Raw genomic sequence first — 24,463 nt, 5'->3', positions numbered from 1 at the left:
ATGCATAAAATTACCCAGATCCTTATCACAACGCCAACATCTGTCTGAGGCACTAGCATACATCAATTTTACCCTGTCTGGTGTATAGTACCATCTGCTTAAAACTTTGTAGGCATTTTCCTTTATTAATACACACGTGGATGCCTTTTTTACCTCTATACAAACCCTTTCCCATTCTTTCACACTCATTTCACAGTTCAAATCTTTCTCCCATGCTTTCATATAGGATAGTTTAGTCAGTGTACTACCTCTAATATAATTGTACAATTTGGAAATGCCCCTCTTCCCCACCTCTAGGGTAACCCAGATGTTTTCTAAGGGCTCTCTTCCCCTCTGGTCCCCTTGTAACCACCCCTGTTTACTCATATAATGTTTAACCTGCAGGTAAGCATAATTATCCGACGCACGTAGAGCAAACTTCCTTTTTAGTGTCTCAAATGTCTTTAATGAACCATCTGACATCAAGTCTCGAAATCTCCTCAGGCCTTTTTTATACCATTCATGAAAAGTTCCCCCCTCTTCGCCCGCTGGGAACTCAACTTCATGAGTAATATGCGCCAATGTAGATGTTTTAACTCCTTTTTTAAATTTTCGTTTCAATACCTCCCATATATGTAGCAGATGTCCTATAAAAGGGTTGTCAGTTCCCCCCCGTGGGCCATACATCCTGCCAGATCCCCACAGGCCCCTCTCCAAATTGCACCTAGGCTCCAGTTGTTGCTCTAATACAGCCACCGGAGCCCCATCCCCCTTACTCCATTCCGCCACCTGTTTCAATTGTGCTGCCTGATAGTACCATGTAATGTTGGGCATCCCCCTCCCTCCTTCTTCCACTCCCCTCCACATAATTCGCTTAGATATTCTCGCCCTTCTCTCTCCCCACGCAAAATTTGACATTTCAGACTGTAGTCTGCTCAGGGTTCCTGAGGGTACTTCCAATGGTAACGTTTGGAAGAGGAATAGCAACCTAGGAAGCCTTTTCTTATATATTTTAGATTGTAAGCCACCCTGAAAGTACTGCAAAGGGCTGGTAGTAAATTAAAAACTTGGAACTTGACTTGGCACTGAATATCCAGGGATAATTTAACAGGCAATGATCAGCGTTTAAAAAAAAAAAAAAAAGAAGAAGCTGACTACCACAGCTGAATATTGGTCTGTTTTAAATTAGTAGCACTGTATAATAAAACAGAAGTAAATCCATTGTCAGGGGTGTCGTACTGCAATTCAGAAGAGCCACGGCCATTCTTAATGCATCTTCTCCATTGTGTGCAAATGTGCATCTTCATTGAAACCTAGACTGGTTTGTGGCTTTCCAAGACTGCATCACCCCCTAGAAGTACTCCCTAGCCATTCCTCCAGCTGATCACTTTTGTTAACCTCTCCCCTTTTCAGTCTTTCATCTATCAGTCTCTCCCCCCACCCCCCCAAGCCAGTCTGCTATTTCAGAATCCTGTGCTTCCCTGTGTTTAATTCATTTGTGAATAGCAGAATTCCACTGTGCTGTACTACTGTGCCAGTCAATGGGGAGGAGTAGGAGCAAACTGATTCTGTGCTTCAGTGACACATCTTTGCAGGTGAAGGAGGAGCTGGCCATCTGGTATCACTGCCTTCAGCTTTGTAATCTCTATCTCCACCTGCTGGTAGATGGACACAACCCACCAGTTCTTGGATTCATCTGCTGCTACTAAAGGAAAGAAAATTATCATAGTAACATAGTAGATGATGTCAGAAAAAGACCTGCACGGTCCATCCAGTCTGCCCAACAAGATAAACTCATATGTGCTACTTTTTGTGTGTAACTGACCTTGATTTGTTTCTGCCATTTTCAGGGCACAGACTGTAGAAGTCTGCCCACCACCAGCTCTGCCACCCAATCTCGGCTAAGCTTCCCCTACAGTGCTAGTATAACATAAAGAAAAATCCCTAAAACATTCAAAGTAATGAATCCATACAATTCAATATACTATAACACATTGTAAAAGCAATAAGTTAGTCAATAGAACATCCAGTTCAACAGGGATGCATAGATCATGAAAATGTGTGCTGGAACCAAAGCAGAAACAGTGGCCACAACTTGTCAAATTTCATCAGCTTACCACTTTTTTGAGCAGTCAGCTAACACAAATAATAAGCTTCCCAAAGCATTTCTTACTTGAGAAGAGGTAGGAAGCACCTTTGTACACTAACATTTAGCCACCTCACGGCAGAGGACCACAATACAAGGCAATAGCAATTTAACAATCTCTGGTGGCACTGATGTGTGTGGCAAATGCAAAAGAAAAAGACTAGGATTAGCCATTATGGAAAACACAAACACATTAGAAAACATTATCACCTACTCCTTCCAAAAGTGGTAAACAAAAGCATATTCCCACCACATAAGCACGTAGGTGCCATCCTGCCCACAGTCTCTCCATCATGGACTCCTCCGAGATGAGGACATATATCACCCATAAAGAGATTTTATCCCATTCTCCACCAAGCTCACAGAGTTGGAGTCAAAAAGTATTCTGGGAGATATGTGACCAGTCCTGATTAGAGCGTGAAAGGCCCAAATCTCTACCCCATATCTCTACAAACTTGGGTATACAAGGCCCAGAGTTCTCCATTAAAGTATACAGCAGGTAAGGCATAATTTTACCTTATTCCCTTCCCCAACCAGCTTGTACACGTCAAAGGTTGGCCCTGCAAAAGTGGCTGTGTGCTTCTTAGGGCGCAGTTGTGACCCCACTGAGGGCCACAGAACTTAGTTTGAGAACTGCTGTTCTATGTAGAAACTGACACGTGCATATACTACTGAAAATAGAGGTAGGCTTTATAAAAACACACAAAAAAAATCCTCAAACCTCACTATCCCCATAAATATGGGGGTACAGTTAATACAACAGATACATATGGCCAATGCATTCTACATTACTATATTAATAGTAAAAGCATTATAAAGCATTTGCCACTTTACAAAAGGTCTGTAAATGAGACATACATTTTCAGGACAAGTTAAGGAGAAATGGGGATTGTGTGTTTAATCCATGAATGTGCTTATTATTGTTGACCCAAATAAGTTTCAGATCCATACCAGTCTTTTGGATATGTTGGGTTCAATGACGACCATCAAAGTGTGCCATGGACCTATGTGTTCCACAAATAAATTTTCCCCTCCTCCTCCACATCTTCCTCCCAAATAATTTTTTGTGCTATCCACACAGCTTTTCAGGTTTTCCAGTAGCTGTTTTGTTTTTTTTTATTTCCACCATTCTAATTTGCTGTGTTTCTTCCCTACCTCCACGCATTTGACCTAGTTATACCAACTTTCAAGATGTCACAGGGAATACTTAAGGTTTCTTACAGGAGTGGGTTCTTTACTGGTCTCTGTCATGAGTGCATGCTTGCATACATCCTGGAAAGTCACATTACCTTTGGCTGAAACTTTAAGTTGTGCTTCAGTAATGATTGTATGTACATTGGTTCCCCCATCCCCAGGTTGCTACTTAGGATAAGCAAAACTGATTATTTGCAGCAAATACTAGATTTGTCATTTATCTGAAGATTGAACTTAATGAAAGAAATACTTATTTTTCCAGTAAAAATGTTCCTTTTAAAATTGTACGTGCCTCAAATGGCGATGCCTGGGTGGAAGCTCATGGAAAACTATACTCACCAAGTCAAATTGGAGCTTTTGTATTGATGAAGATGAAAGAGACTGCAGGTTAGTATACTAAAATTGGATACATCTTGAATGCCAAATGTATGTGGAATGTCTTTCCAGGAAATGATTTTACTTTGCAGTAGTTGTAGTTTTTCATGGGGCTAGCTCTCTGGCTCATTGGCAAACTGTTAAGGGCAGACTTATTCTCTGGGTCAGCTGGGGATCCTTTAGAAGGAGGGGTCACAACCCCTTGGGAGGGGGGATGAGAGGAGAGTGTCTCAGGCATTGCTTGGTAGCCAAACTGTATAGAAGTTCATGTTTTTTTGGCTCTAGTTACATATGGTGATTGAACTGAGAGGGCAAGGGGGGTGGGATGAGACTGTTTCTATAGAGTTTTAATATTGAGCATGTTGCCACTTTTAGAGACTGATGCAGAAAGCTACCACAAGCCAAAATGCACAGTTACACTGGCAGAGCAATGCAGAAAGGGGTTAACTTGATAAATGTGGCCGCATATGGCATTAGTAAATGGTAATGAGGCCATTGCCTATTTCCCTGCAATGCTTTCTATGCACATCAAAAGCCATTTTTTTTCTTTGCAAGAAATTTTTCACAAGGTCTGGGGCAGCATAGGACTGGTTTAAAAAAAGAGAGGGTGTGTAGTGGCACCTCCTCCCTTCTCCAAATCTGTCCTGCTTGCTCTTGATAGCTTTCTGCATCAGTCCCTGTTGTCTCCCTCTGATTAAAAAAAAAAAAAAATCCCTGGTGACTAGGTTGTTCTCCCAAGGACCCCCCCCCCCCCCCCAAAAAAAAAAAAATAAAAATAAAATAAAAGCATACCTTAAGAGGCAGGAGCAATGCCCATTTGCTTATGCCTCCAGGGCCACCAGAGTACTTAAATAATAAGTTTGGCCTTTACAAACCTTTAAGACCTCTAAGGTCCTCTCAGGGGTCATCACTATCTTTACCTTCATCAAAAGAAATTGTGTGATGTGATACCCGCCAGCGAGCCTTCTCAGGAGTAGCTCCCACACTCTGGAATTTACTCCCAGACGGGCTGAGTATAACTTGAGACTACCTCTACTTCAGGAAGCAGGTGAAAGCCTGGCTCTTCTCTCAAGCTTTTAATACATAGGGTGACTGACTATACACTCATTCTGCACCTGGTCTAGCTTGCTACACACACTGTACCTTAGATCAGTTCCTTATCTCTTGTTTAACTATACAAAGAACTTGCCTTGAGTTTAGCTAACCACCAAATTATCTCAGCTGACTGTATCACGCATCTTGTTCCCATCATATATCTGTTCTTGGTCCCTCAGCTATATGGTGAGCCGTATTGTAGAAAATCTTTAGCATCATATCTGTGTTAAGCTGAATGTTCTAATGCATGCTTTTTAGGTGCATCTTTAGTAACATTGTATTATATCTCTGGTATTTGAACTCCAGTTCTGCTAAATGTGTATATTTTTGATTCTGTTTGATGGTAGTTCTATTATAAGGTTTCAAGTTACTGTTTTCAAGTTTCTTTTTTTTTTTTAATTTTCAAGATGTCTTTATTGAAGTATTGAAGCAGTAGCATAAAATACATCCAAGCAGGAAAATAGTTACATATGAGAAAAGAGTGAGTTACATAAGCACAGTGAGTGCCAAACTCATCTAATATGTGAAAAACTCCAGCAACAGGAGTGGCCTAGTGGTTAGGGTGGTGGACTTTGGTCCTGGGGAACTGAGGAACTGAGTTCAATTCCCGGCACAGGCAGCTCCTTGTGACTCTGGGCAAGTCACTTAACCCTCCATTGCCCCATGTAAGCCGCATTGAGCCTGCCATGAGTGGGAAAACGCGGGGTACAAATGTAACAAAAAAAAAAAAAAAAATACAGCAATGTAGAAGTAAATACAACTTCTAATATTTAGAATATTTTCATAATTGGAAACCCCCACTACTTCCCACCCTCCCAAGAACACCCCTGAAACCTCTCACCAGAAATAGCACCCCCACCTCTTATTCGATAACCAATGCACCAGCACACCAGACATGTCAGAAAGAGCAGTGTTTCAAGAAAGGGTCCCAAATTGTCTCCCATTTTAGCTAGTGACATTTGATTGCCCAATGTTTTTTCATTTTGCAAATATACCAGAGCTTATTTAACCACTTTGAGGAGGGTTGTTTTGAGTGTGCCGCAAGAGTCACCCTCGCTGCTGACATAGCATGGCGTACCGACAGACTGATTTAGTTAAATCAGACGGCTTTTTAAAATATAAAAAGTGACAACCATTGAATCAGCTGAGCCAGCCAACGTTGTTACCTGTGCTGTATAGCTTTCCAATAGGCCTTAGCCTTAACACAAGACCACCAGAGGTGACCCATAGTACCCCTCTCTCCACATCCCCTTCATCACAGAGAGGCTACCTCAGGAAACGTATGGTTGTGATGGACCAGGGTTAGGTAACATCTGTATAAAACCTTAACAGAGTTCTTTTAGGGGAACAGAAATAGAGACATTTAAAGAGGTCCGATCCAAGAGAGTCCAGTTATCCTCACTAATAGTAATCCCCAGCTCATCCTGCCTCTGGCGGCGATACGCACACGAGCCCGGGATCTCTGAAATTTGTATAGGCAGGAAATAAGGCCCTTTGTGCCTCTTGAATCCTCACAAAAATCCTCCAAGAATGAGTCCTCTCAAAGTACCTGTGTTTTAATAGTCAGAGAGGATAGAAAATACTTCAGTTGAATATGTGCAAATTGTTTTGTGGGGTAAGATCAGGAACTCTTCCACCAAAGAGCCCTATGGAAGCCCGGCGAGCAAAAGGCCCGGAGGAAATAACGGATTAGAGGCTATAGGGGATAGGCGTGATAGAACTTGATCAGACTTAGAAAACAAGCCATCCCCGTAGTAAAAAGTATTATGCATTGAAGGGCAAATATCCAACAGTAGCCTACGATGTTTACATGGGATCCACATGAGCAAATGAAGAGGAGAGGGTCCCACAGCCGCCTGTTCCAAGTGGACCCTCTCCAGTGCTGCCCGATTGTACCAAATGACATTAGGCACTCCCAGACCCCCCTTCCGAGGATCTTGATATAAGAGAACGAGGCAACTGGGGGTGTCTGTTAAGCCAAATGAAGTGGTTCAAGCGACTTTGTAAACTGGAGAGAAAATTCCAAGATAGCTGAAGAGGCAGAACCTGAAAAAGATACATCAATTGAGGCAGAGCATTCGTTTTCAGGGTGGCAATCCAACCAAACCATGAGAGATCAGATCAATCCCAGTGATCCAAATCCCTGTAGATCTTTCAATAAAGGAGGGTAATTTGCAGAGAACAGGTAAGAGAAAAGAGGTGTGAGAACCACTCCAAGGTATTTAAGCCCCTTAGGGTCCCAGTGAAAAGGGAACTTACTTTGGAGAGATGACAGTAGATTTGAAGGCACTCTGCCATAACTTCCATCTTGTGCATATTCAGCTTGAACCCAGAAACCTTGGAATATTCATTGAGAACTTGAAGGTCAGGGAATGAGATCAATGGCTTACTCAATGTGAGCAAAATATCGTCAGCAAACAAGGATACCTATTATTCTAAACACTCCTCCCCTCCCCCCCCCCCCCCCCCCCCCCGGTCAAGACACCAGTGACAGGGTGGGAACACAACATCTCAGCAAAGGGGACATCCCTGACGAGTTCCCCTGGAGAGGGGCAACCATGAGGAGTTATATTAATACGTACACAAGCCCTAGGGATGCGTAGAACACTTGAATCCAGCCCCTAAAGCATGAGCCAAACCCAAATCGTTCTAAAACTTGTCTAAAAATGGCCAATGGACTCTGTCAAATGCCTTTTCAGCATCCAATCCGAGGAGACAAAAGGAGAGGTTTTCTCAATGAGCCAAGTAAAGCAAGTTGACTACTCACCGGTATTGTCCATTGCCTGTCTACCAGGCACAGAACCAACCTGATCAGGGTGGACCAAATCTGACAAAACTCTTGCAAATCTATTTTCCCGAACTTTAGCCAATAGTTTAACATCAGCGTTTAGAACAGAAATGGGACGAAAAGAAGCACAATTTGTCTTATCTTTACCTGGTGGTGGGATCACTACTATCCATGCTTCCTTCATAGAATTTGGAAAAGGGTCTTCCTCTCAAGTCTCATTAAGAAGAGCTGTTAATAGTGGGGACAATTCACCACTAAAAGTTTTTTTGGGTTTTTTTTTTTTAATTGTATTTATGATTTTACAAATTTACGTCCATTATATACATGTAAAGGATATTAGAAATATAAGAAGTAAAAGAAAAAATCTCTCCATACAGAGATCAGTCAGATAAACATTCTTTTTACATTGACCACAATATTGGGACAAGGTACTAGGAAATATAGATTTCACAGAAAATTCTATCAAACTGTTAAATTCAGAGAGGAAAAGCAGATAAGCTCACTAGCTAATATTACCAGCATGTTATTCTGTGTGAAGATTCAGGGAGAAATACCACCGTTGCCTCCTTCTTTAGAAATTACATATTTTTGCATTTACTTGGGATCAAGAAATACATAATTCACTCCGAAAGATACAAAACATCTGCAAGGATATTTTAATACATAAGTTCCACCTAGTGCGAGTATTCTTGGTTTTAATACCATGAATTCTCGACTTCTTTTTTGTGTTTCTTTATTCAAGTCAGGAAATATTTGAATCTTGGCTCCCAAGAATTGTGCATTCATACGTCTAAAATATAAACGGAAGATATTATTTCTTTCGGGTTCAAGTGCAAAAGTCACTAGGAGGGTTGTTATCACCTCCAAAGAGCTTTCCAGGAATTCCGTAAGATTAAGACCAGATTGAGATCCCAAGGGCTGAGTCCTACCAGTAATATATTGAGCTCTGGTAATGGGTGGGTAACCCTCCATCGGAATTCCTAAGATTTCTCCAAAATACTTTTTTAACATTTTAATTGCAGGAATCAATGATCATTTTGAAAAATTGAGAAATCTTAAGATTGTCTCCTCCCTTGGTGATCAAGATACTCCAGCTTCCTAGCCAGAATATCTCTGTCTTTAATCATTGTCCCTGTTAATCTCTCCTCCTAGCAGTTTGTTTTTCCTTCATTTTCTTGCACTCTCCTCTCCCAAACAGAGAATCTTGTCCTTGTTTTAGATTTACAAGTTCTGTTTTAATTGTTTGTTACCTGGATAAGGGTGGAATTCATTCCCTGAATGGCGTCCCACAGTGTCTCCAGCATTATCACAGCAGGTTTCCTTTGTCCTCCAAAAGCCCGAGATACAGCCTCCAGATCCAAGGAAAATACAGCGCTATCAGCTCTTGTATTCCCAGATGTTAACATTTCTGGGGTCGAGGTAGTGGCAGGGCCGCCTCCAACTGCCTGAGTAAACTCCACTTCGGAAGATAACTCTAGCTGCGTCCCTGTCAGTAACAAATTGCTTCCGGGTCGTGAGGGAGCTGTGGTTTGAGGCAGACTAAGCGAAGCTGCCTCCATGCTGCGGTCCGTCTGACCAGCATTGGGTCCCGTCAGAGTGGGCGTCTGTGCTTTCAGCTCCTGAACGCCAAACTGTTCCAGCGTCCTCTGCTGAAGAGCTGGATTTCCAGGGTCGGAGGATGGTAAAACCCTGGTATTTCCCTTCCTCTTTCCCATACAGACTGCAGGGAGAGAGTGCTGCTTCCTCAGGTAAATCGGCTGGAAGTCGGGAGCTCAGGATCGCATGACCTCTCTAGGCCCAGTTTGTTGGTATGAGCATAGTGGTTTTGGTGGTTGCGATGAAGTACAAATTGAAGGTGAGCCGAGTAGATACCATCTAATTGCAAGCATGAGGCCTGTATCTTCAGGAAAACCATGGTGGACCTAGATGTTTTTATGTTAAATCATTTTATTGATGCTCAACTTTCCAATCATAACCATTACATTTCTTTCTTTTCCACAAAGTTTCCATTTCTTGTTAATATAGGTAAGTAAAAATGGTCAACTGGAGCATCCCCCCCTCTCTCTTTTTCTCCACCCCCGTCCTTCCCCTTTGCAACAATAGAATATACCCCTCTGTTTTATTTCACCATCAACAAAATCAAATTCAGGGTTATCATATATGTCCTCAAATCCCTTCTCTCCTCCCCTATTTCCATTTCCCCTCTCCCTTCCCACCATTCAGCACAAGATGTCAATCCTCTAGAACAAAATGTTTTATATCAACAGAGGTTCAAATGTTCAACAGTCGGCCTCTGGCAGCAGGGGGGCAAAGTCATCCAAAATGGAGCCCATCTTGTTTGAAATTGCTTTCCTGATGTTGATGAAATGTCTCTCACACCAACTGTCTCCAAACACAACAGTGATATCATTTGCATTCGCCACTGCTGTAGAGTTGGGCCAGTTGCAGACAACCAGTTTATTAGAATGGCCTTTTTTGCCATGACAGTAGTCCGAACCACAAATTCCCGCAAGCCCTTCGGTGTTGGCGGTCTCAGATTCGGCTGGCCAAATAGTAATTTAATGTCTGGTTGCCAACTTGTTTTCCACCAACTTCCCATCTGTTGCGTAATTTGCGACCAAAAACGCTTAATATGCGGGCAGTCCCAAAACATGTGTCCCAAAGTAACACCTTCGCTTCCACATTTAGGACATGCACCATTTGATGAGATTCCCATATGAAAGGCTCTTCTGGGTGGAATATACCAGCGTAAAGTAAACTTATATTGTAATTCCCAGTGCGACTGTGCTCACATTGTCCGTCGCAGCGATAAAATGTGTTTTGTAAAGTTCCACAGGTAAAGACACTCCCAGATCCATATTCCAAGCTTGAGCAATTACGTGAAACTGCAGTTCAGGAGCCACATCTCTGATATGCCTATGGTGGAAGGATAGTGGTACTTTTTACTGTGCTGAAAGTGAAAATGCATCTGATAATTCCTCTTGGACATCCTCCGTGAGATCTTCCCAACTCAAACTGTTCACAAAGTGTCGCAACTGTCTATAGTGAAATATATCTTTATCTGGCAATGAAAATTCTTGTTGTAGAGTTGGAAAGGATTTGAGCTTCCCCTCCACAGTCAATACCTGATACAGGTAAACGACCCCCTTGTTCTTCCACACTGTAAATCGGGGGTATAAGTTTCCAGGTGGAAAGGAGGGGTTCCCACAGATCGCTAGAAATGGTGATATTGTGGGCTTAAAATGATGAAGGCGGCAAATCCAACGCCAAACCGCTCGCGCTGCGGGCTTGATCCCTGTTGTCGAGGACTTCTGGAATAGTACTACTCCTTGAGTGCAGCATACAACTAAAATGGATCTCTCCAGTCATTTGTAATTCCACTGTTGTTACTGTATAGTCTTGTGCGGATCTGTACCAATCTGCTATGTGCCTCATCCCTCATCCCATAGTAATATGTCTTAAGCTGATCAGGCCCAAGCCCCCATATTCTACCGGGATTTGCAACACAGCTAATGGCGCCCTTGGTTTTTTCCCCCTCCAGAGAAATTTATCTTTTTAAATTTTTTATTACATTTGTACCCCGCGCTTTCCCACTCATGGCAGGCTCAGTGTGGCTTACATATTGTATAAGGTACTTATTTGTACCTGGGGCAGTGGAGGGTTAAGTGATTAAATGATTGTGTAACTCGATTTAACTGTTCATCTATTTTTTTTTTAAATACAAAGGCAAGACCTGAAAAGTATATAGCCATTTGGGGATAATAATCATATTATATAATGCTATCCTGCCTAGTAGGGATATTGGATAGGAGGACCATTCTTGTAAGATCTTGTGGATTTCCTTCACTAGTTTTAGAACATTAACATCGTACAGTCTACATAGGTCTTTAGGAATCTGGACTCTCAGGTACCGGAGAGAATCCCCCATCCACGCCAGAGAAAACTGATCTTTCCAGGAGACATTCTCTCTCCCCCCCCCCCCCCCCCCACACACACACACACACACACTATGTTGAGTACCTGTGTTTTCTGGACATTAAGGGTAAAACCCAAAAGAGCCCCAAAGCGCTTTATAATAGATAGTAATCTCGGCAAGGAATCTCTAGGTTGTTGCATTACCACCAAAAGGTCATCTGGAAAAGCTAATACTTTCATCACTTCCCCCGCTAACTTCACCCCCTCCACCTCTCTTCCCCTCTGAATAGCTTGAATTAGGGGCTCTATCTTTAATATAAAAAGTAGTGGGGATAGGGGACACCCCTGCCTGGTACCTCTACCTACGGAGAATACAGATGTTTTCACTCCATTAATGCTTAACATAGCTTTGGGGTCCGCATATAGTGTCTGGACTGCCCGTAAGAACTAACCTCGTATGCCTATGTATCTTGGCACTCCAAACATGTACTGCCAATGCACCTTGTCGAAGACCTTTTCAACATCGATGCTCATCGCCAACGCTGGTAATTCCTGCTGTTGGCAGTGTGCCATGGCCATCAACAATCTACGCATGCTTTTAACTATTTGCCTATTTTTGACAAAGCCCACCTGCTCAGGTCCAATCAACTCAGGTAATATGCATGCGAGCCTATCCGCTAGTATCCTTGCCAAGATTTTTACCTCTACATTTAACAATGAGATTGGCCAGTAGGAATCTGCCTGGTCTGCTGGTTTCCCTGGTTTTAACAGCAAAGTTATTTGTGCCTCATTAGTATAGTTGGGGAACTTTCCTTGTGCTACTACTTGTTCATAATAGGCTGCTAATGGTCGTATAATCTATAGCTGTAACAATTTATAAAATTACCCAGTAAATCCATCGGGACCAGGTGCTTTAAAATTCTTTAGGGTTTTAAGAACCCCTTGTAGTTCCTTCCCTGATATTGGCTCATTCAACCTTTCTATCTCCTGTAATCCCACTTTTGGCAATCCCACCTTTGCTAAATGTTTGTCTAGTTGCTGTTGATCCACTGGCTTTTGTGATGTATATAGAGTAGAGTAGTACATGCGTAATAACTCTGCTATTTTTCCTGAGTCAGTATGTACCCTACCTTGCGTGTCTCGAAGTGTAGTAATAACTCTGGAATGGTCCCCATGTTTTGGTTATACGTGCCAGCAATGGGCCCATTCTATCACCATATTTTTGGAATCAATATTATTGATGTTGCAGTGATCTCGTTACCCTCTCATGTAAAAGTGTATTGAGGGCCACCTGTGCCGCATGATGTGCCTCCCTATTACTTCTTGTGGGTGCCCTCACAAAGCGTCTTTTAGTCGTACGCAACTCTTTTTCTAACTGCCATATGGCTCTAGTGATCTGTTTGTTCCTGGCGCTAACATAGGCGATAACATCCCCCCCTAAGCACCACTTTACTGTAGACCAGTATAGGGCCGGGTTTCCAGAATGCTGTTGATTAAATCTGTCAAAGTCCTCCCATTTCTGATGTAGATAATTAAACTCTGCTTACACAGATAAGTCGGGAATCTCCAACCCCTTGGTAATATGGCGGCGCCTCCAAGTCTATCCAGACCATTGCGTGGTCGGAGATTTCCTCCGGCCCTATGCTAGCTTCCAGTACCCGTGGAAACAGTCCCCGATCCACTAATATATAATCTATTCGTGAGTACGTACCGTGGGTGCTTGATGTGTATAATCAAGTTCTCCGGGATGAAGGGCCCTCCAAGCATCCTCTAGATTTAATTGGTGCATAAAATCTGAAAGGGCCCTAGCCCTTGGACCCCCCCCCCCCCCCCTGATGTGCCCCCCATGGGGATAAGCAGTCCATCTGCGGGTCTCCTACCAAGTTGAAATCTCCCAATACCACGGATTGATGTGGCACACATTTTTGGACTATCTGTTTAAAGAAATCCTTATCATAGGTATTCGATGTGTATAACGTTAACAGTATCTCCCTATTTTGTAACCACACATGCAGTAACACAAAGCGGCCCAGGGGATCCGCACTTAGTAATCTAGTCTTTGCAACTAATCCTTTTCTAATCAAAATTGCTACTCCACCTTTTCTACCAGCCTGTGATGCCGAGTAGACTTCTCCCACCCAGCTCCTCTGTAATTTGTTGTGTTCCTCTGTTGTTAACCGCATGTCTTGTAAACAGGCGATGTCTGGTTTATGCCTTTTTTAATGATGCTAAGATCTTAACTCTTTTTATGGGTGATGTGATACCTCCCACATTCCATGTAATAACTCGCACCCCCTTACCCATAGCCTTGTAGGGGTCAATTTCTATCTTGTTGTCTGTTATATTCAAGACCATTGAGTGCCCAGCCCCACTCAACAATCCCTCTTTTCTCCGCCCTACCCACTAACAGAGTCCATCCCGTCCTTTGTCTTCCTCCTCTGTAATCCAATATAATGTTCGACATCTCTACCATTTTACTACTATTTGTTTCTTCAAAGTCCCCCTTACCTCCCAATTTCTCCCTCTTCCCGTCAACAACCCTTTGTAATACCCCATATATCCCCATCGCTTCCCAATTTGAAAAGGAGTGTTATGTGATGGTGGGCAACCCCTCCCCCTGCCCGTCCCTCTCAGTGTATAGTAGCGCGACCAGACCCGTAATACCTCTAAGTTATTCCGTGGGGATTCTCCCTTGTCCACCGCCCCCTTCCCCTCTATTGTTCTACACTCAGTTATACAGTTCTTAACCCTGTGAATAGCATGCTAGATGTTAATCATATTACTTTAAACAGCAAGTGCATCTATAGGTTTGGGGCAATGGCTAAGAGATCAATCCAACCCAGGCACAATACTTTCCCTCCTTGTCTATTAGATCTTATACCAGTTACTGCGTTATGTCTTCCGTAGTGCTCAGGTTTATTACATCCTCACAGAAGAGCAGACAGGAACAAACTTCTTAGCGTCTTCAGGGGTGTCAAACGTTTTCCATGCTCCATTATGTTGGATCTTTAGAATTGATGGGTAGATAAACATGAATCTTTTATTATCCTTGTACAGTTCTTTGCATAAAGGGGTGAACAGTATCCTTTTTTCCTGCAGCGCTGGGGAATAATATTGAAAAACGTTTACTGGGGATCCCTCATACTGTAAAGTCTCTTTTCTGCCTGGCTCCTCTCATAATCTCCACTTTGTGGATAAAATTATGTACCTTTGCGATTACAACACAAGGTCATAGCGTACCTTCTTGTTTGCGGCCCATCCTGTGGACTCTCTCCAAACATAGTGGGCCCACGCTGTCCAAGGGGGCAGACTCCGAATTCAGCCATCGCTCTAGGATTGAAGGCAGCACTGAGTCTGTTACTGTTTCCGGGATCCCCACAATGCGTATATTCGAACATCTCGACCTGTTTTCCAGGTCATCGATCTTTTGTTCCTGCATGCGGACTTGTTTCTGCAGCGACGCTATTACTACAGTCTGCCTCTCCGCTTCTTTGTCTTCGGTGTCAGACACGCGTCTTTCCAGCTCCCCAGTACGACGGACAGTTTCCGCCAATTGTTCTTCCAGGCCAGTAAGCTGTTCAGATAATTGCCGTAATTGTGGTTCCATAGCCTTTTTACAGCTTCCGTGAGCTGCTGTAGGGTGGGAAAACAGCGATTGCCCCGGTCCCGGGCTCCGCCCCATTTTGGGATCGCAAGTTCCATGCGGTTTCTCATTTTCCTTTTTCCCTGCTTTCCCGGGCATCTCGACTTCTCCCATGATAACGAAGGGGTCCATACACCAGCCTCCCTCGTTTTCTTCAGTCTGGGCGCTCTGGTATTTTTAATTTGCGGTGCAAACAGGCATTAGGTCGGGGTTGCCCCAGAGAGAAACAGCCTAACGTCTGTTCTCTCTCAATGCATCACGTGACTCCTCGGACCTAGATGTTTTATGTTCTATGCTCCATAGCTGGGACATGTACTTTTGACTTGGATTGGCCACTGTTGGAAACAGAATGCTGGGCTTGATGGACCTTTGGGCTGTCCCAGTAAGGCAATATTTATGTATTGTAAAGTGGTTAATAAATCCCAATAAATATACATATTGAAAAATTGAGCACCTAATCCTTCGACATTTTGAGATGCACCGCATGGGGTTGGTCTGCCAAATAAGGGAATTTCCCCCTATTTAATAGTCTCTGACCAGATTAGCAGATAAGGGAATAATTCCCTTATTTGGCAGACCAACCCCACTTGGTGTATCCTAGGATGAACAGTGCCGAGTTAGCTGCTTTCATTTTATTCAATATATATAGCATACTGCTGGGAGAGATGGACTACCTTAGTTATAATTTACATAAGAGTAGCCATACTGGGTCAGACCAGTGGTCCATCTAGCCCAGTATCCTGCTGGGAGAGATGGACTACCTTAGTTTTAATTTACATAAGAGTAGCCATACTGGGTCAGACCAGTGGTCCATCTAGCCCAGTATCCTGTTTTCCAAACTGTGGCCAAGTCAGGTCACAAGTACCTGGTAGAAACCCAAATTGTGGCAGCACTCTGTACTACAAATCCCAGGGCAAGCAGTTGAGAATTCACAGTTCCAAATAGTCCCAAACTCAAAATTTTCAAATTTATGCATTTATTCCAGTTTTTCAATTTGTACTTAAGGTGTATTACCTGCACGTTGCACATCAATTCCTGCTTCATTATAATTACTGTGAGCAGATGCCGAATGTGCTTTAAATTATACCACCTGACCCACATCTTCCAATGAATACAATGTGAAGACTCGGCCCCAATGAAAATACGCTTACATGACTGAAGCCCAATCAAGTTCTAAGTTCAGCCCTCCACGTGTCACTGTGCCCAATGAAAAAAATCCACCATTGTTTTTTATAGTTAAACTGTGAATCCCTGCTCTTCTACCTCATCTCTATTTAATCAATATCTCACCAGCATATATCACTCCAGACATAATTCTCAATCCAGTGGCTCACAACGGGGGTTGTCAAAATTGTGTTGTTGTTTTATTTATTTATTTTGTTAGGATTTATTTACCGCATTTTTTGAAGGAATTCACTCAAGATGGTGTACAGTAAAAATAGGTCAAACATGAGCAATAGACAACTACAGCAGTAAAAATATTCACTAACAATATAAAGTATGGCATAGTACACAACTTACAATATCAACACTATGTAATAGACCATTATAATTGGTAGTGAAGGGTAGGGCAAAGTTGTAACATATAGATGGGTAAGAAAGTAGGAAGAGTTAGAAAGTAAGGTGACTGTTTTGAAGAAAGTTGCACATGTGATTTATGTTAATTTAATCACTGTTTAGTGGACCTTGATGATTTGCCTATATAAACTAACTTTCAAGGACTCTGGATTAAGTAAATTACATTATATTACATTACAAGAGTACTTATAGACCTCTAGGATTCAAAGCAGAAATACAAAAGAAACTGATTTAAAAAATCAGGAAGTTACAAAGTAGCAATAACAAACTCTAATTACCTCTATATCACATTATTAATATTACAATCTATATTAGCTGTTGCCACTATCCTATGTTGATATCCTGGGACCTGCCAGTCAATACCCTCCATTGTGAGGGGGCCACACTTAGAATGTCTATTTAATGTGATATCTTGATGGGAGTAATCACTGCACTTATAAGTGAATATTTCACCTAAAGTTTTACCCCTCTGATCAGCAATCCGGGGATGTTCCTGCAAACTAGGGTGACTTTGTAAAATCTCCCAATACTTATGAATTAAAACAGTAACCCTAGAACTGCCTATTTTGTATGGAAGCATGGCCACTACTCTATTTTCAGTATCAGTATTGGAGTATTGTAATAATAATTCTCAGAGAACAAGCAGGCTGGACATCATCACGCATGGGTGGTTGTCCGCAACGGCCCAGAAGACCGGAAGTTAAAACAAAAAGTTTTAAAAAGTTTTAGAAGCGACGTGCGCGGGGACAATGCACCGCGCTTGCGCGAGTGACTTGATGTCCGCGTGCTTCCCTCAGTTCTTTTTTTTATCCGCTACGCGGAGTGGTGGTTTTGCACTGCTCCTCGTGTGTTCGGCCCAGGAGAACGTCTTTGCGTTTATCGTGCCCTTTTTCCTCGTGGTAGGTAGTTTTTTTCCTCTAGAAATTAAAAAAAAATTTTTTTTTTTTTTTTTAGTTTTTTTTTCCTCATTTTTCAAGTTTCCTTTCTTTTTCGTTGCGGCTGCTTGGCCGCGTCTTTTTTTTTTTTTTTTTCCCCTCTTTTTGTGCCTTTTTAATTGCCACCATCGAGCCGTTAGATTTCGTGGATGCTATCTTCCCGCCCATGTCATCGAGGACTCCCAGCGACTTCAAGCGCTGTACTCGCTGCAACCGGACCATCTCGTCTACCGACCCTCACGCGTGGTGTCGCCAGTGCCTCGGGGCCGATCATCTTCCAGCTACTCGCAAACTGTGTAAATTAATGAAGAAAAGGACCCAGGTGGCTTGAGAGACTCAATGCAAGAGACTTTTTCGGATCGGTCCGGACTTGAGAAGCAGCAACGAGAGACCACTTCGAGCTGGGAGCAGCGAGGCATCGAGCGGGTCTCCACCCGTCTTTAGGCCTACTGCTATGCAGGCCCCCCGGGACCGACCTGAGTTGGACCCGGCCCCGAGGAGGAGTGAGGATTCCACGTCCTCATTGGTACCGAGGAGTGTCTCTGACTGGCGTCGAGCGAAGGTGAAGAAGCATCACCATCGATCTCCTTCCAGACCCGGTACCGAGAACTCCGGGGAGCTGAGGGAGTCGGCACCCGAGAAGCGTCTGCGCCGGGAGGACCGCTCACCCTCCATTCAGGAGGTGCCAATGCGTCTGTCGTCCGGCAGCCTGGTACCGGCTCTCAAGCCCCTCAGATTCTGGCACCGGCCCCGCGGTCTTTTCCAATGGCAGCTCTCGATGAGCGTCTCTGGGCCATTCTTCCAGGAATTCTGGAAGGACTGCTGCTTCCATCTGATTCGGTACCGGAGGTGCTTGTGCCTCCTGTGCCTACTGCTGAGACGGCGTCTGGCCCATCTCCTGTGAGGAGGTCCCGTACGGAGCCAGTTGCCACCCGGGTCAACTCTCCCTCGACGTCGGTGGAGGAAGCTTCACCGGAGTCCAGGCAGGGGTCGACTTCTCGACATCCCCCACGAGGACGGCGATCCTCGAAGTCGAGACCGGCTCGGGTTCAGGCTGCTCTTCGAGAGCTTCTGTCCAATACCAAAGAGGAGAGTTCATGGGGGAAAAAAGGAAGACCCCAGGTATTTTTCGGAGGAAGACTCCTGTGGGCTTCCTTCTGATCCTACTCCACCTATTGAAGTCTGACAGTCTCCAACTGAGTCTTACTTTTTCATCTTTTGTGCGGGAAATGTCTAAGGATATTTCATTTCCCATGGAGGTTGTGGACGAGCCCAGGTCTGAGATGCTCGAGGTCCTGGATTAGTCTTCTCCACCTACAGAGGTTGCAACGGCCCCCCTGCACAATACGCTCAGGGAAGCGATGTTGCGGAATTGGTCTTGCCCTCTCTCTAATTCAGTTGTCAACAAGAAGTCAGAGTCCCAGTACAGAGTCCATGGTGAGCCTGTTATGGTGAAGGCCCAACTTCCTCACGATTCTATGGTGGTGGACTCTGCTCTCAGAAGAGCTAAGAGTACTAGAGACTATGCCTCTGTGCCCCTGGGCAGAGAGTCTAGGACCTTGGATTCTTTTGGGAGGCGTAGGTATCAGGCTGGAATGCTTGCCGCCAAGATCCAAACATACCAGCTGTACACGAGCATTCACTTACGGAACTCGGTGAGGCAACTGTCCAGTTTAGTTGAAGCTCTACCTCCGGAGCTTGCTGAACCTTTTCACCAGGTGGTCAGGCAGCAGTAGGCATGTCGCAAATTCCTGGCCAGGGGGGCTTACGACTCTTTTGATGCCGCATCCCGAGTAGCTGCTTAGGGTATCGTGATGTGCAGACTCTCATGGCTGCGTGTCTGGGACCTGGATCAGAAGACCCAGCAGCAAATGGCGGATGTTCCTTGTCGGGGGGGGGGGGGGGTAATCTTTTTGGAGAGAAGGTTGAGGATATGGTCGATACCCTCAAGAAGCATCATGATGCAATGGATTCTCTTTCCCGCCAGACGCCTTCTGCTGCTACCTCCTCCACTAGGAGGTTTTTTGGAGGGAGGAGGAGTGCTCCCTATTCCTTTAATAGGCATAGGTACACTCCTACCTCTCGACAGCCTGTTCAAGCTCTCTCTCGTCAGCGGCGTGCGCCTAAGGCCCCTCCGGTTCCCCAGCAAAAGCAAGGGACGGGCTTTTTTTTTATATTAATTTTTATATTAAGGTTTATATTGGTTGTAATATATTTGATATAATTTGTTTTTATCTTTTATTTAATGTTTCATTTAATTATATATGTGTTTTGTTATTATTTTTTAGACCCCTGATGAAGGTGTTTTTAAAAACCGAAACACGGACCGTGTTGGGTCCTTAATAAAGTTTTTTTTGGAGCATCTTACCCCTTATCTTGGATTGGTCTCTTGAAGTTATTTTTCCACCTTTTTTTTTGTGTTGGACTTTTGTGGAAATTTTGGACCTTTCTTGTTTTTGCTCTTATAACCTCCGACAGGTGGGTTCTTCAAATAGTCCGGTTAGGATACGCTCTCAATCTGATATCCAAACCTCCAAATTGCCCACCGGGACCTCAATCCTTCAGCTCCCAGCACAAGCAGGTACTTGCAGAGGAACTCTCCGCCCTTCTAAAGGCCAATGCGGTCGAACCCGTACCACCAGGGGAAGAAGGGCTGGGATTCTATTCCAGGTACTTCCTTGCGCAAAAGAAAACAGGGGGGATGCATCCCATCCTAGACTTAAGGACCCTGAACAAATTCCTGCTCTGAGAAGTTCAGGATGCTTTCCCTGGGCACCCTTCTTCCCATGATTCAGGAAAACAATTGGCTATGCTCTCTGGACTTAAAGGACGTCTATACTCGCATCTTGGTGCTCCCAGCTCACAGGCAGCACCTTCGATTCCGCTTGGGAAATCAGCATTTTCAGTACTGTGTACTACCCTTCGGTCTAGCATCTGCGCCCAGGGTCTTTACAAAGTGCTTGGCAGTTGTCGCAGCATCGCTACGCAGACTGGGAGTGCATGTGTTCCCTTATCTCGATGATTGGCTGGTGAAGAGCACCTCGGAGGCAGGAGTTCTATGATCCATGCAGATGACTATTCAACTGCTGGAGCTTCTGGGGTTTGTAATAAATTATACCAAGTCCCACCTAGTTCCAGCGCAGAAATTTTAGTTCATTGGAGCTCTGTTGTATACACAGACATCTCGAGCTTATCTTCCCCAGGCAAGGGCAGACAATCTTCTGGCCCTAGTGTCCTTGGCTTGAGCTCTCAACAGATCACAGCTCGGCAGATCTTGAGACTTTTAGGGCACATGGCTTCCACAGTTCATGTGACTCCCATGGCACGCCTAACTATGAGATCAGCTCAATGGACCCTAGCTTCTCAGTGGTGCCAGGCCACAGGGAATCTAGAGGATGTAATCTATCTCTTCACCGAGTTTTGCAGATCCCTTCAGTGGTGGACCATTCAATCCAGTCTGACCTTGGGACGTCCATTCCAAATTCCTCAGCCACAAAAAGTGCTGATGGATGCTTCCCTCCTGGGGTGGGGAGCTCATGTAGATGGACTTCACACTCAAGGGGTTTGGTCCTTTCAGGAAAAGGGTCTTCAGATCAACCTCCTGGAATTGAACGCTCTCAAGACTTTCAGCGATCGACTGTCCAACCAGATCATCCTAATTCAGACAGACAATAAGGTTGCTATGTATTACACCAACAAGCAGGGGGGCACTGGATCTCGCCCTCTGTGTCAGGAAGCTTTCAGGATGTGGCTTTGGGCCCACCATCACGGTATGTTTCTCCAGGCCACATATCTGGCAGGTGTAAACAACAGTCTGGCCGACAGGTTGAGCAGGATCATGCAACCTCTCGAGTGGTCACTCCGCATGGACGTTGTCCACAAGATCTTCCGAGCGTGGGGCACCCCCTCGGTGGATCTTTTTGCCACTCACTCCAGTCACAAAGTCCCTCAATTCTGTTCCAGACTTCAGGCCCAAGACAGGCTAGTGTCAGATGCTTTTCTCCTGCATTGGGGGACAGGCCTCCTGTATGCGTATCCTCCCATACCTCTGGTAGGGAAGACTTTGCTGAAACGCAGGCAAGACCGCAGAACCATGATTCTGATTGCACCTTTTTGGCCTCGTCAGATATGGTTCCCTCTTCTTCTGGAGTTGTCCTCCGAAGAACCGTGGAGATTGGAATGTTTTCCAACCCTCATCACTCAGAACGAGGGGTCGCTTCTACATCCCAACCTCCAGTGTCTGCCTCTCAACATGGATGTTGAGAACCTAGAAGTTGCCTCTTTAGGCCTTTCGGAGGGTGTCTCCCAAGTCTTGCTTGCTTCCAGGAAGGATTCCACGAAAAAGTGTTATTCTTTTAAATGGAGGAGGTTTGCCGTCTGGTGTGACAGCAAAGCCCTAGATCCTACACGGACCCTGCTTGAATACTTTCTACACTTATCAGTCTGGTCTCAAGACCAACTCCGTAAAAGTTCACCTTAGTCAATTAGTGCTTATCAACGTGTAGAAGGTCAGCCTATCTGTACAGCCTTTAGTGGTTCGTTTCATGAGAGGTTTGCTTTTGTCAAAGCCCCCTGTCAAACCTCCACCAGTGTCATGTGATCTCAACGTTGTTCTCACCCAGCTGATGAAACCTCCTTTTGAGCCACTGAATTCCTTCCATCTGAAGTACTTGACCTGGAAGGTCATTTTCTTGGTGGCTGTTACTTCAGCTCATAGAGTCAGTGAGCTCCAAGCTTTGGTAGTCCATGCACCTTATATCAAATTTCACCATAACAGAGTAGTCCTCCGCACTCACCCTAAGTTCTTGTCGAAGGTGGTGTCGGAGTTCCATCTGAACCAGTCAATTGTCTTGCCAACATTTTTTCCCCGTCCACATACCTCCACTGGTGAGGACAAGTTGCATACCTTGGACTGTAAGAGAGCATTGGCCTTTTACGTGGAGCGGACAAATCCCTATCGACAGTCTGCCCAGTTGTTTGTTTCTTTTGATCCCAACAGGAGGGGGAGTTGCCATCGGAAAACGCACCATCTCTGATTGGCTAACAGATTGCATTTCCTTCACTATGCCCAAGCTGGGCTGACTGGAGGGCCATGTCACGGCTCATAATGTTAGAGCCAAGGCTGCGTCAGTGGCTCACTTAAAATCAGCCTCCATTGAAGAGATTTTCAAGGCTGCAACGTGGTCGTGAGTCCACACATTCACATCTCACTACTGCCTTCAGCAGGATACCCGACGCAACGGCTAGTTTGGGCAGTGCGGCAGAATCTGTTCAGGGTTTAGAATCTAACTCCACCCTCCTAGGCCCATTTGTTTTGTTCTAGGCTGCACTCTCACCTAGATGATTTTCTTTCAGGTCAATCTCTTTTACGTCCTCACCGTTGCGAGGCCCAATTGACCAATGTTCTTTGTTTTGAGTGAGCCTGGGGGCTAGGGATACCCCACACGTAAGAATATTGAGCCTGCTTGTCCTCCGAGAAAATGAAGATACATAACTGTATTCTCAGAGGACAGCAGGCTCAATATTCTTAAAACCCTCCCTCCTCCCTGTTGGAGTTTTCACTTCTATTGTTTTGCTTGTTATTAAACTAATCACTGGGTCGTCCTGCGGAGTGGAACGTTCAGGAAGGTTCTTTAGCTTTTGAAGTTTTTTTTTTTTTTCTTTTTCCGTCTCCTGGGCTGTCGCGTAAGACCCACATGACCTACACTTAAGAATATTGAGCCTGCTGTCCTCGGAGAATACCTGCTGCAGGCATGTATCTACATTATTTTCTCTGGTTTTAAGTTTACAACTTAGCTTCACTGCGTGCCCCCTAGTCTTAGTATTTTTGGAAAGAGTAAACAAGTGATTTATGTCTACCTGTTCACTCGTTATTTTATAGACCTTTCCTTTATCATTTTTGTCCCCTTTCTTTATACCTTTTCTAATTCTGCTATTTTTTTTTTTTTTTGAGGTTGGTGACCAGAATTGTGCTTTGATCTCTTGACGCTAAGCTTTTGGTACTGCCTTCTATATATATATAGGAGAGAGAGAGAACCAAAAGCTTAGCGTCAAGAGATCATATATATATATATATATATATATATATATATATAAAAAGAGAGAAGAAAAAAGGCAGAGATTCGAGTGGATTCTTTATTTATATATATATATATATATATATATATATATATATATATATATATATATATATATATATATATATATAGTGACGTTCTAGGCGGGGCCAGTGACGGGGGAGGCGGGGGCGGGGTTGATGGCGGGGGTGGGGGTGTCAGGGGTGGGGGTTTGAGTTTGGGCGGGTTTTGGGCTGGATTTAGGCTGGTTTGGGTGGAAAAAAAATTTTCCACCTGGCAACCCTGATTCTTTCCTATTTTTAATTGGAGTTCCCATTTCTCAAGATTTTATGTGGATATACTGTCTTTGAGAAGGCGGTATATCAAGTTTTAAAATAAGTATGTGCAGCAGAACCGTTCAGGACAAGATGGGCAGTTGAGAGACACTACTGGAGCCATGGTAGAAGTTTACTTGAGACTGGTGGGGAGGAGGGGCATTGAGTGCTGCTCAGAACAAGGTAGGGGATTAAGGGAGTGAAACTGCTGAGTTAATAGCCAGGTTGTGGGTGGGGAAGGTTGAAACAGAGAGGAATGCTGGTGACTAGGTTGGGCGTGTGCTTGTGACCAGGAAAAAAAACGTTCTTAAGACAACACCCACGAACAGTCTGTCTCTGACCACACCTACTAACCCTGTTCAGAGCAGCTATTTCTGTACCGTCTTCTACCTTGTCACCAGTGATATCTCACCCCATGCTTAGC

At 44.2% G+C, this 24,463-nt stretch overlaps 1 protein-coding gene across 1 annotated transcript in view; it reads left to right on the top strand.

The window, feature by feature from the left end:
• The window catches only part of HSPA9 (heat shock protein family A (Hsp70) member 9), a 223,531-nt gene that overhangs the window by 51,488 nt on the left and 147,580 nt on the right, over positions 1-24,463 (top strand). Inside the window, 1 exon segment of the mRNA XM_030211606.1 lies at positions 3,582-3,706. Coding sequence (XP_030067466.1) covers positions 3,582-3,706 — 125 coding nt within the window.

The sequence above is a fragment of the Microcaecilia unicolor genome, chromosome 8 (assembly GCF_901765095.1).
Source record: "Microcaecilia unicolor chromosome 8, aMicUni1.1, whole genome shotgun sequence".
Classification (NCBI taxonomy): Eukaryota; Metazoa; Chordata; class Amphibia; order Gymnophiona; family Siphonopidae; genus Microcaecilia; species Microcaecilia unicolor.
This window is presented reverse-complemented; position numbering and strand designations above follow the sequence as displayed.